The 13,742-nt window shown below is 40.5% G+C and overlaps 1 protein-coding gene and 1 long non-coding RNA gene across 3 annotated transcripts in view; both read right to left on the reverse strand.

The window, feature by feature from the left end:
- Window positions 1–6,722, reverse strand: part of EMB (embigin) — a 49,260-nt gene extending 42,538 nt beyond the window's left edge. The window contains exon 1 of one of the 2 annotated variants that reach the window (XM_082382456.1): window positions 3,021–6,722. In XM_082382456.1, the coding sequence (XP_082238582.1) occupies window positions 3,021–3,060 (40 nt within the window). In that variant the 5' untranslated portion in view covers window positions 3,061–6,722. The other variant, XM_082382455.1, reaches the window with a different exon arrangement.
- An 858-nt stretch (window positions 6,723–7,580) lies between these two features.
- LOC309624464 lies at window positions 7,581–13,599 on the reverse strand. The gene is made up of 2 exons (XR_014241948.1): window positions 8,569–13,599; window positions 7,581–8,243 (listed from the first exon to the last, which is right to left on the reverse strand). It is a non-coding gene; the product is annotated as an uncharacterized lncRNA (long non-coding RNA).
- Between the last annotated feature and the right edge of the window lie 143 nt (window positions 13,600–13,742).

Raw genomic sequence — 13,742 nt, forward strand, 5'->3', positions numbered from 1 at the left:
GAGAGGTGGGGATAAAAGACCAGGACGAGGAAGAGCCAGTTGAACTAATTCTTAACAAATGTGTATATAATGTAATTTCAAATGTGATGGTAATTTAGGGTCAAAATTTTGATGCCTCAGATACAACCCTATTAAAGACAGGCTTATATCCAATCCGTTCCTTTAAAGTTTAAATGCCATGAAAGGTAAAAACTGCTAAAGTTTTCTGCTTAGATATAGACTAACAATGTAAGGCATGTGTAGGTGCTCGAATATTTGTTCCAACAAATATTTACTACCGGGCAGTTGCTCTGTGTGTCTCTAGAAAGGAAGGCGGCATTGATCAAGGAAGCATATAAGCAACATCCTCTAGAAGTTAAAAATGATCATTTCAAATGACTCCCCTGCAAACATTTTTCAAAAGATAAGCATGACCCTTTCCTTCGATTTGTTCCCCCATAAGAGTAATAATAATGATTTTAAAATATTCCCATTTATGTAATGTTTCTCCTTCATAAAGATATTTTACATTTCTTATTTAATTAAAACAGCCCAAAAGAGTTAAGGTGAGTCCTTGTGCCAACTTTATTCCAGGACTCAAACTGAGTCAGCAAGCCCTACAGCCCAAATCTAGCATTTGTATCCACACACTCTGCTCTCTGTCAATGATTCCAAACTTTCATAGACATACCCACTCATCTCAGAGAGACAACTGAGTTTAAGAACACAGTATTTGGAATCGGACTGAACAGTGCTAAATTTCCTGCTCTGCTGCTTAATTATGTGTACTTAGGCAACTATCTAGCCTTTCTGAATTCCAATTTCCTCATCTGAAAGTCAGGGATAATAAAAACTAACCCATAGAGCTATAAACTATATGGTGCAATGCCTGGCACACAGTTGTTACATAGTAAATATGATACATTTTATGATAAAAAATGATAAACATTTTTATTTTTAAAATTTGGCCCCAAATCTTAGGTTTATAGAACACCTACTTCCAAGTAGTTCAAAAGCATCTAGGTAAAAAATAGCCAGTAAACTTCACAATGGTCTTTAGCAAGGAGGAAACTGAACCTCACCGAGATCGATACAGTATCTATAAAGTGAGATGAGGCTGCCTCACAATTTTTAATTCTGCCTTGAAATGAAATGTTAACTTCATGCCTTTTATATGTCACATTCTTCCATAATTTTAGCTTAAGTGGAGCTTAAAGGACAGGACTTGTGCTACATACACACACAGACATCTGCCGTACATATATACATCATTCTATTTATTTAAAACTTTGTTAATTTACTCCACCTTCATTTGTTTCCTACTTTTCTCTTTGGAAGTCTGCTCTAAGTGTCAATTTAAACCTGACTCCCTCATACCAATGGGATACCTATCCAACAGTGCACTCTCTAGGCCATATCATTTCAAAGCAGTGGTTTTCAACCTGCTTAGGATCATATGATTAAAATCACACGGGAGCTTTTAAAACTCCTCACATGTAGGCTGAATCCCAGGCCAACTGAATCAGAATTTTTGAGGGCAGGATCCACGTATCAGCATTTTTAGTGCTCGCTGGTTATTCCAACATACAGCCAAGTCGAGAACCAAAGTTCTAGGACACACCTAGAATGCGTTGGTCCTCAGAAGTGCAGTACTCTCAGGTGAATGATAGGTGAATCAGGGATACGCAGGGTGTAGAAAATGTCCTTGACCATTCTTTATAAGTGGTGTGAATGAAAAAGAGAAAGGTGGCTGCAAAGCGGGGTGAGGAAATTTAGAAACTGAGGCAACCCAAAATGTTTTGTCCAAGTTGTTAACAGCTAGGCCTATAAAAGGACATTTATTAAAAAATGAGTAATCTTATTATTTGATTATCTTTCCATCTTCAAAGTATGTTACAAAAAAATCTACATGCTATAAGCGCATAAAAAATGAATTCCTATTAAAGGTTCGAAACCTTGTGTAGAATAATATCCTGATTTTAGTTACTGATGGGCAATATTTGCAAACTTGGAGGTGGTCTGTTATCCTAATTAGCCGCTAATACTTTGAAATTTATAACACAGGAACTTGCATTAGAAAGTACGTTAGATGGAATACTTTCACCATAAAAAGTAATTATAAACAGGTGAAGCTAAAATGGCAAATCTGGTGTTGGTTTCCGTGATGCTTTGCACCAAAATCCCTCTTTCAGTGTCTTAATAATACAACCACAAATACAAAGAAAACCCATGGTCTTTGTTTTCAAAGACCAAGGTAGAAAAGAAGATACACACATTATCCTTAAGTCGTGGGGCTTTGTTTGTTTTGTTGTTGTTGTTATTTCAGCTCAGCTCTAAAAAACATCATCAAAGCCAACCCACCTGCCAGGAAGGGAGGAGGGGATATTTAAGCCTCACTATCGATTTAAGTGAAGGGCCTTGGGAAATGTGGCTTTCAGAGATCCTGCCACTTTAGCAGAGGCCAAGTCGCTGCCTTGTTCCTGCCCGCACCCTTACGCCCTTTTCCTAGGAACACCCAGACACTGCCCTACTACCCACGACCCCGTCTCGTAGGGCGCTGTTCGTTCCAGCGGAGGAACCCGAACCGCACCGGCCTCTCGGCCAGTTTAGATAACCCTAGCGTGGCAAACGGGCGGGGGCGGGGGCGGGGGCGGAGGCGGACGCCGTTCCCCACCCGCGGTCGCCAGTATCCCCGCGCCTCTGCCCCAGGATCCCCGCGCGCTCTCCGCCCTCTCCTTGGCCCTGCAACCATCACACCTGGGGTACGGCCGTCCTCCGAGCTCCGGCGCACAGGGGCGAGGAGGCACAGGAGGAGCAGCGGCAGGGGCGGCGCCCGGGGCCCCCGCAGACTGGGGAGGGAGCGCATGGCGCCAGCAGGTCCGCCGCGGTCCTCGCGCACCCACCGCCGTCGGTGCCCGGAGTCGCTGCGCACACTCGCCGGTGGCCTGGCGCCCGCTGCCAGGCCCGGGGGCAGGACACTCGAGAAAAGGCGGAGTGGGAGGGGCCGGCCGCCCTGCCCTCCTCCCCTGAGACACTCTCACCGTGCCAGCAGGACACCCAGAACTGCGCCCGGCCCTCCATCAATTATGCAGCCCGCGGCCGGCGCAGGAGCGCCCGGATGTGCGGTGGCCACCCCCGCGCCGCATCCTCCCCCGCCTCCTCTCCGCCCCAGCAGGTCAGGGAGGGAGATTGCTAAAGACGCTGGCAGGTGGCGCCTAGCCCATCTCCTGCGAGAGAGGTCGAAACTCCTAATATCTATATATCTATAGATATATCTGCAGACTATCCTTTGCAGTTCATCTGAAGCAAGGTTCACTTATTTACTTTAGTGGGACAGAGGCTGGGAACGCGTTTCAGCTCCCCCCGCCATTCTGGGTTAAGAAGGCTTATGTGTGCGCTGGTGGAACGCGGTATCCAGCTGCCCTGCATCCTGGAGTAATCTGGCTTTGCTCTGCCTACCAATCGCACACAGCCTCCTCTCCAGTCTCTGAAGGCTTAACCGGTTCGCTCTAGATTAAGGTTTCAGAGTCTCAAGAGTCCCGCAGTCTGTTTTCCTTTTTCTTTTGTTTGCTTAACCTAGCAGTTTCGGAGAAGCCACGTAGAGCTCAAGAAACAAAACTATGGGAAGTAGATAACTGTGTAAAATGCACAAGCCTGCAGACCTTTGTCAAACTCCAACACCGTTTAAGATAATGTTATCCCTTACTTACTGTAGCTTGGAATTTTTCAGTGCTCCCGACCGACCAAATAAAATAAAACAGCTAAAAGCTACTGCTTTATCGGAGAGGATAGGAGGAATCTAATTACCACATAAAGGAGTAGTAAGATGTGATAATTCTCCAGGCTGTTATAACACGTTAAAAGATATATTTTAAAAGTATTTCTCATGAGTTTGTTCCCTCTGCCTTTGTCTTTGCAATGTCAGGTTTGATAGTCATAAATTCAAACTATATGTGTCAAAAAAAGGATTGAAAGAAAATGTTAGATACGAATTTTGAAAATTGAAGTGCAAGACAAGAGCTATGCTCACCTCATACAGGAATGATTAATTTTTAATTGGTGTGTATTTTAAAAACATTCCTCTGTTTCCAGTTTAATATTACATAGGCAAAACTTTGAGGGAAAATGTAGATTATTTAAATTCGTATCGAGAGAACATGAATAATACAGTTCGTTAAGCAATATTAAATTTCCACCAAGTGCCAGGCACTGTGTTCATTTCTTGTACTGCAAGGAGCGCGCGCGTGCGCGCGCACACACACACACACACACACACACACACACACACACATCTAGAGAGCTATTTATCTATGAACAAATCTAAGGAAAGCCTCGTCTCAGTCAGAAAATTACGGCTATAATGATTAAACCTTTCTGAACAAAGCCTTCTGAGAGACCCTGAAGGACTAAACATTTTACATCACGACACTCTTAGGACCTTGAGCGGACTTGCTAAACCCGAACTGCCTGATCACTGGTCGCTAAGTCACACCCCTGTCTTGCTGCCCTGCATCCTGTCTCAAGACTAACTACAAGCATCTCCCTATGCCTTCGGAGAGTTTTACCAGTTAAGCACTTCTCAAAACAGACTGAACTCTGACTGACCTTCCCCAGTTACTCCAATAAAATCCTTAAGCTCAAATTCACCTTTCTTCAAATAAGCTGACCTCATTTAAGGAAAAATTATCTTCCCAGTCAGCTCAACGTGTTTATGAACAGGAAACAGTGACTTGCCAGGTTGAGGCTAGTTTCCACTTCTCTTTTGCTGTTAGAGCGAAATAAATTGAGGAAGAAATGTAATTCTTGTTTTGCTAAGCATTTTGAAAGTTTTCCCCATTAGTACTGGTTTATATTTATATATTTAATATTTTTTAGCCTTATCCCCAGTCCATTTTTTTCAAATGATCCATATCCTTTAAAACCAACTTATATACTACCTTCCATGTATGGCATTTTCTGATCTTTCTGGTCCAGATCGACCTTTCCCTCCGTGGTGAATTAAATATGGCCACATCTGCTTTGACACTGTCCTCATCATGAGGTATGTTGAAGAAGAAAGAGGGTCCTGTATGTCCTCCCCTTGAGCTGGGTGACTCCTGTTGACATATTGAATATCGCTGAAGTAACACTGCGTGAATTTCCAGATCCAGACCACAAGAGCGTCCGTTTCCTTCCTTCTTGTTCTTACAAGACAGCTGCCAGGAAAGAAGTATGACTACCTTGAGATCACCGTGCTGTGAGAAGCCCAGACTACATGGGGGGCCTAGAAGGATGAGGTGCCATGTAGAAAGAGGGGCTGAGGGGCAGTAAGGTGTGCTAGTTTTGTGAGGGACCCTTCTTGGAGCCTCAGACAAGGCCCATTGAGTGCCACGTGATGCTCCTTGAAGCAGAAGAATTGCCCAGCTGAGCCCTGCCTGTACTCCTGGCCCACACAATTGTGAGATATAAGAACACTATTGTTTTAAGACATTAAAGTTAAGGGTAGCTGTGTCACCACAATAAATTACCCAACCACTCTCCTCTGAATCTCCCTAGGATTAATTTGACAATTAACAATTTACAGCCTTGTGACTTGACCTTCATTGTTGGTTTCAACCCCCATTTAAATATTTTATTGGTATTCAACTTATGTGATTATATCTTCTTTCCCGACTACATTACAACTCTTTTCAGTATAGGCAAAACATCTCTTTTCTTCTTCTGTTTTTCCTAAAACTCTGTTTTCCCTTTTTCTATAGTAAAATAATGCTATAAAATCTTTCTTTTTTTTTTTTTTCCTTAAGCTGTTGTTGAGTGAAAAGTGTATGACAAGATCCTGGGAAACTGTGAAAATGAGAATGGGAATGTGGAGTGGGTTAGTTCCTACTGAAAATAAGACTTAATTTTAAAATTTTATTAGAAAAAAGCATTATATCAGACAGTAATATTTAAAGTACTAAAAATAAAGGTGGGAATTTGCTACTGCCCATTAGTAGAATACAAATCCAAGTCATGAGATAATGGTAGGCAAAATTCTGCAGTGGCCCCCAAGATTCTTGACACCTGGTCACATGGGGTGATCCTGGAATGTGGGCAGGTTTGTGAATATTTTGGGGTAGTCACTATTTTGATTAGGTTACATTTGATAAGACTCTATTTCAGCAGGCTGGAGGGAGACATTCCTAGTGAGGCAGATACCCTCATGCTTGTCTGGAAAAAGCAAACAGCCACATTGTGAACTAACTGCCCATGGAGAGGGGCATCCTCCAGGAGCTGAGCATGTCAGTCCTACAACCCCAGGGAACTGAGTTCTGCCAACAACCAGTGAGCTTGGAAGAAGCCCCAGCCTCAGATGACATCACAGCCCCAGTCACCTCAACACTTTGCAGCCTGGTGAGACCCTGAGCAGAGGATGCAATTAACTGTGCCTGTCTCTTCTGACCCATGGAAATTATGAGATCATAAATTTGTGTTAAATCACTAAGTTGGTGGTAATAAACTAATACAGGGCAGCCCATCAGATGTGATTCTAGTTACATTGTAAAAAAATGATCCTATACTTGAACAAGGTCAGGAATGGATATGGAAGGAAAAAGAAACCACTTTAATTGTCTCTGGATATTAAGAATTAGATGAAAAAGTTCCCAAGCTACTCAGAAGTTTATACCATTTCTAAATTGGGACCTCTGACCATCTGACAGTCATTTGCTCTCCTCCTCTGGAAGGAAGAAAAAGAATATGTAGATATATATATATATATATATATATATATATATATATATATGCACACACATGTGACATGTGTGTATATATACATGGGTATTACATGTATAGATATGCATGTATATATACACATATGTATATATATTTAATAATTGCTAAATTATTTAAACAATGTATGGAGATCCTTTGATCTCAGGGGTGGAAGTCCTCTACTACATGCTAGGAGATAAATCATAATTGGTCTAAAACCATGAGTAAAATCTCATTCCCCTTAACAATGGTGTGTCTAAGGGGAGCATAGCTGATGAAATACAAGAGCAAGTCTGCTGTGAATGGCTTCCCTCATCAAAGAGAGAAAAGCTTTAAGTAGAGAAGGCTTTTTGCCCCATCCCTTTGCCTCTTTCTTCCTGCCTCGAATATAACCATGATACCAGTATCAGTGGTGGCAACTTTGCAATGATGTGGTGACCAGGCAACTTTTCCAAGTATAGCAGAGAAGAAAGAAACCTGGGTCCTTGGTACATCTCTGAGTTACTGCACCAGCCCTGAGATGCCTCCCTCCAGACCTGTATCAAATAATAACTACTGGTTACAGCACTCTTTTTGGTTCATAGCAGTTGAATACATTCCTATCTGTTCCAGTACTTCCTTAGTTTAAATTAAAAGCCTTGCACTTTGCCTTGGAACTCCCATTCTGTCTCCACACAGGATACTCCTTCCACCTCCTAGCTTTAGTTACTCACCTTTTCTGTGAGGATAATATCCAATATCTAAGGACCTTAAATAATTCTTTAATCTACTTTTCGACATCTTCCCCCACCCAAACTATACTCATCCTGAAATACTTAGAATTCCCCCAAAGTTGACTGTTTTGTGTGCCTCACTGACTTTACCTCTGATTATTTTCTTTTTTTTTTTAATGCTTGGAATAGCTTTGCCTATAGCTCCACTGCCAATTCTCACTTCAATTTCTGCGTGCCCTTTTCTCCAGAAAGTTCTCTTTGTGCCACTTCAAGAGCTTCTTCTCTGGCTTCCACAGCATCTTGTGTACACACCTATCCCAGCTCTTAATGCATTATGCTATAATCATCTGTGTAGTTATGTCATTTAGCTCCCTAAATGCTGAAACAGTGTCTGGTTTACCTTCATGTCCCGTGTGCCAGAGTAAGCAGCACACAGTTGTCACAGAGATGAATTAAAGAATGAAACTCAATCTACAGATATTCTCTGAAAAGTAACCATCTCTTGGCATGTCCCTCACCCAGACTCCCTCCCCAGAGATGATAGTTATCTGTGCTGCCTTCTTCAGGGATATTCCAAATCTATGCAAAACGTTTCTGTACGCCTATGCCTTTTCACATGGATGGCGGCATTCCGTGCCTAACTTTTCTACTTTGACAATATATCTATTTCCTCTGTATAGAGCTTTCCCCTTTCAACAGCTAAATATCATTCCTTTCTGTGAATGTCCAACTATGTATTTACCAGGTCTCACTTGAATGCATTTATATTGTTTTAAATACTTCCATTTACAAGTAGCTTAAAAATTAATATCATTAGGGCTTCCCTGGTGGCGCAGTGGTTGAGAGTCTGCCTGCCAATGCAAGGCACACGGGTTCGAGCCCTGGTCTGGGAAGATCCCACATGCCACGGAGCGGCTAGGCCCGTGAGCCACAATTGCTGAGCCTGCGCGTCTGGAGCCTGTGTTCCGCAACAAGAGAGGCCGCGATGGTGAGAGGCCCGCGCACCGCGATGAGGAGTGGCCCCCGCTTGCCACAACTGGAGGAAGCCCTCGCACAGAGACGAAGACCCAACACAGCCAAATAAATAAATAAATAAATAAACAAAGTAAACAATGCGTTAAAAAAAAAATTAATATCATTGTACATTTCTTTAGTGGTTCATACAAGGGTATACATGTAGAATATAATCATGGAAATAATATTTCCTCATCAAAAGATATTTGTGTTTTAAACTTTGATAGATACTGTACCATTGTTTTTCTTCAAAATTATTAGTTTACATTCTCACCAACAATGAAAGGGCCTGTTTCCCTATATTAATGCCAAGAAATCAAATCCTTGATCTTTGCCAATCTGACAATTGAAAAACAGCATGTATTTACAATTAATTTGTACTTCTTTATAAGAAGTTGTAAGTCGGGATGAGTATTTTTTATATGTTAAAATGTGATGTACAAACATTGTAAACAACAAAATCCAGTCTGGCTAGTTTAACCAGAAAAATAACCTCTTAAAGTTTATTAGGTCCTACTTGGGATTGTTGAAGAAACAAACTCAAGGATAAACTTCCAGGAACACCAAGAACCATGCAGTATACTGGTCTGATATGGATACCACTGATGCCTCCTCCATCAAACATGAAATGCCAGGGACTCAGCACCTCACATCCACTACTGCCTCCATCACTGATGCTGCCTGTGTGTCAGGAACTTGCTCTTGCAATTCCTGCTGCCACCTACACCAGCCAAATAGGAGAGCTACCCTGCATAAACAAGAGTGCCGCCAGGCTCATCCCTGAATTGGTCTCACTCACCTGGGTGTGTGAAGGGCTAGGGCACATGCCTGAGTGCTAGCTGCAAGAGAGGCTAGTATTTGAGTTCTGATCTCAGTGGGCGGAGGAAGGATTCATAATGTGAAAATTTCCCCAAATACAGAAGCGTTTTCAAAATATAAGAAGTCCTGAATATGTCAAATATTCTCTCCAGTCCTATTCACTGTTGACAGGCAACGCTTCTTCATACTTATTCTCTGAAACAAAAGCAAATACTCCTTCAACTGAATATACCTTCTACTCATATCAAATGTAGACACTCCATCCAACCCCAGAAATAGGCAAGTCTTGTTAGAAGGGGAAGTCAGATCCATGACTTGTACAGATGCATTCTAAGGCTCTGGGACAGGAACTAGTAATATGTTCATTTTCCATATGAATTTTTGTAAAATTTGCTGAAGTAAGCTATTTTAACTGGAACCACTTAATATGACCATTTATTTCTACTCCAACTTCTCTTGCGTCATACTTTCCCACATTTCAGATGGCATGTTGTGACTGTTTTGGGGGTCCTGCTGAAAGGAAGTTGAATTAAGGATATACTTGGTAGAGATTTATTCTAATATAATTTTGCTTTTTGCAGTCCCTTTGGTATAGAGACAAGTTATTGCTAGCCACCTAGTCTAGAAATGACTTAAAGGTATACAGACCTTTTGCTGTGGGACTCACTCAGCACTGTGACTGAGGAGATTCTGGGCATCCCAACATAAAGGTGAAGAGTGGAAGACCAAAGCCTGATACCCTATGATCACTTGGCACAAAGTGTTATGGTCTGAATTGTGTTCCCCCAAAATTCATATGTTGAAGTGCTAACCCCCCAGTACCCTAGAATGTGACTGTACTTGGAGATAGGCCTTTAAAGGGGTGATTAAGGTTAAATGAGGTCATATGGGTGGGCTCAGAATCTAATATGACTAATCTTGGACATAATCCAAGATTATAGAAGAGACACCAAGGATGTGCATACAGAGAAAAGGTCATGTGAGGACACAGAGAGAAGGTGGCCATCTACAGGTCAAGGTAAGAGGCATCAGGAGAAACCAAGCCTCCTTGGGTCACTTGTCACTGTCTATTTCACTTTTGGTGGTAACTTTTGCCAGTATGCCTTTTGTCTTCTGACATTATCACCAAAAATTATGTATTATGCAGTCAGATTAACCAGTCTTTAGAAAAAAAGAAAAATGACTTCTGCTTTTGTCATAGCTAGAAAAAGCCTTCATTATTTTAAGAAAAATACAAAAGTATCTATGATTTCTTCTAGTATTTTTTGCTTTCTCTTTTTATGTTTGATTTTTTGATGCATTTAAAAACAACAGTTATGACTCATCTTCCTGTCATATCCAGTCATCTTTTATTTTAGAATTTCATTTTGCTTCTGTGTTTGGGCCAATAAAGTAATGCACTCATTTAAATGAATTATTCATTTATTATTTGTTTAATATTCCTAACTGTTTCTCGTATTTCATGCTAGCTCAAGGAAGTGACAATGTCTAATTAAAACTATGGGGAAGAGGGCTAACCGAACATATGAATGAGAAAGGAAAATTAAATAACCTGAATATACCCAGTTATCTGATTATTTAGACTGATGGAAGTGAAGATTTCATAGCTGGACTGATTCTCAAGAGATCCCATTCATGTTCACATTTTAGAGATAAAGCAGTTTACAGAAAGCAAAATCAAAGATGTCAAGCCTGATCCATAAGATTTTATTTCAACCTTTACAATAGGAGTGAGGGGTGAAGGAGGGGATGGCGAGGAAGGACATTTTCCATTATAACTGCTTTCAAATTCTCAATTTTTATCCAAATGTTTGACTTCATGCAGAGAGTTTTATCTCAAAATAGAGCCAATATATTATTTCCCATGACATTTAAACTGTTTTGTTAAAATTTTTTAAAAATAAGATTGGCAAGTTAAATAAAACTGATTGATCTCAACAACTAGATATTTGGCCATTTGTAGTGATGTCCTCTTTTTTTTCATTAAACTGTTGCCAAGAAAACATATTCTTAGTTTTTACAACCTGTTAGGTGCTCTATAAATGTCTTTTTGAAGATGTGGCATAAGAAATCAATCAATCGATCTATCATTTGTAACCCTGATTTGCGTTCTGATACAAAGCAGCTTTGTAGTCATTCTGGAAGATTAATGGTTGCTAAGGAAAGTGTTTAGTTAATAAACTTAGGTATTATTTAAGGAGCTCTTGACTAAGAGGGAAAGACAGGAAGATTAGCTTTCCTCAATGAAAAAATTAGCAAAAATGGAGATGCCATATAAAAAAAGAGAAAACTCAGCCTGTGGATGAGACAGCCTTGCATGTTCACACTGATTAAGAAAATATTTGGAGGCAGCAGTTTTGAGACTGAGCAATACCACTTAATCTTTTTGTAAATTTGGGAATATCACTTAACCACTCCAAGCCTCAGTTTCTTTTCCCATAACATAGGAAAATAATACGTTATCTGCCAGTGTCGTAAAGGTGAAAATAACAGTTTTGGCAGTATTGCAAATGATAAAACAAAATATGTGAATGTTTGTTGTTGTGACTATTATTATTGTAGATTTCACAAAAGTTATATTTTTTTCTAGTTTTGTGGTGTCAGGGAGGAAAAAAACATTTTTCTCTACCTCTCTAGGTTTTTCTGGCTGGTCTAAGAATGAAATTGACATGAGATAGATAGATTAACAGGAGAAAATCAAACAAAATTTTAAGAACATCTATATGTGGGAGAGACCCAGAAAAACTAGGTCTCTCCTAGTTTAGTTTGGTTAAACTAACTTAGCCAAAATGGCCAAAACCCTCATCTTTAATACCATCCTTAGCTAAAGACAAAAGAGGTGTTGGGGGTACTGGTTTGGGACTTCAAAGGGGAGGAAGGCAACTGACATGGAGATGAAAAAGCAAATGTTTGGTAAATAAATGGTTTCTGAGCCAAACAGACACAATGGGAAACAGAGCGGACTCTGATCTGCAGGCCTTGCTGAGTCTGCCCACCACACCTAGCCGATATTCTTTGCAGATATCTCTAGCGATAGCACTGTTCTGGGAACAGGCCCTTTATATACATTCTGCAGTTAAGGGGGAGGTAAAAAGAAAGACTTCTGAGTCCTCTGTTTCTTAAAAATAAGCAGCCTAAATTAATCCTTATTCCAAAGAGACACATTTTGGGGTGGCAAATTTTGCTCCCCCACAGTGTCGAATGCATCCGTTTGGAGCTGTGTTTTGTTGAAGCCGCTACCAAGTCACTCTAATGGGTTAAGAAACAGATTTTATTGGCAAAGCATGAAGTGCGAGATCACCAGAAAGAAATGCACAGGTCCTCCAATATGTCCCCTTATCACACAGAGAAGTATTCTAGGGCCAGGGTGCTCTACTGGACACAGAGGGAGGGTTAGCATTCACGGGAAGGACCCTACCCCACTGTTAATAAAGAGCAATCTTTTTGGTGGAGGAATAAAAGATTACTTATCAACAGGCATTCTGGATTTGGGTAGCTAGCCACATATAGGAGTGGCAGAGAAAAATCAGCTACTAGCAGTCTGTGACCTTGGTGCCCGGAAAGCTAGATTTAGGCACAGCTACTTTTTGAGGGAGGGGGAAGGAGGGTGAAAGGCAGTGCTAGAGAATTCTGTGAAGTCCAATTTAGAAACAGTTAGATCCCTAGATGCCCACTTGAATTATACGTTGCTGGGCAAATGCCCTTCTTCCACCCTTAAAGAGAACTGGAGAAGATAAAGCCGACGGTCTTTGGCCTTAGATCTGCAGACTTGAGGGTGTGGATACCCAGGACTGGTTACATAACTTGCTGGGTTCATTATTGAAAAATTACTAATTCCAAGATAATTACAATGGACAAATCAAGTGCGGGGCTCTTCTCAGGGCTCAGTGTGACTGTACAATTTGGTTCTGCCCCCATATAATTGGCTACATAGTACTTTACTGAAGATAGGAGGGTCAGTGCCCACACACGTAGTGTATGCTGAACACTGAGAAGCCTTTACTAATGGGCCATTACCTTTACTCTCCAGATAGGAGATTGAAAGAATATTTTCAAATGTATATGACCAGCCCAAGGATCCCTCAAAACATATTATTTAAGATAATCTTCAAGTGAAGTTTAAAGTCAAAAAAGTCCAATACACTCAAAATGATTAAAATAAAATTCTAATCCCACAGTCTTAAACAAAATAAACAACTAAAGATTTCCAAACACCCAAGGAAAAGATTTAATATGGAAAGAGAAACCAAAACAGAAGAAACATCATTTATAAGTAAAAAATATACACAGAGAAAAAATTTCAATAGAAAACTATCATAAAAACCCTCATATTAAGAGACAATTTTACATCTATGAAGAAAAGAACAAGTTATTATGTAAATGAACATTTAAGAAAGAAAAAGGTGATCAGATTTTAAAACGTGATAGACTAAATGAAAGAAGTTTTGGAAAATAAAGTTAAGAAAAATCCCACAGGAAGTGGAG

Source organism: Balaenoptera borealis (assembly GCF_965194805.1).
Source record: "Balaenoptera borealis genome assembly, chromosome: 2".
Lineage (NCBI taxonomy): Eukaryota > Metazoa > Chordata > Mammalia > Artiodactyla > Balaenopteridae > Balaenoptera > Balaenoptera borealis.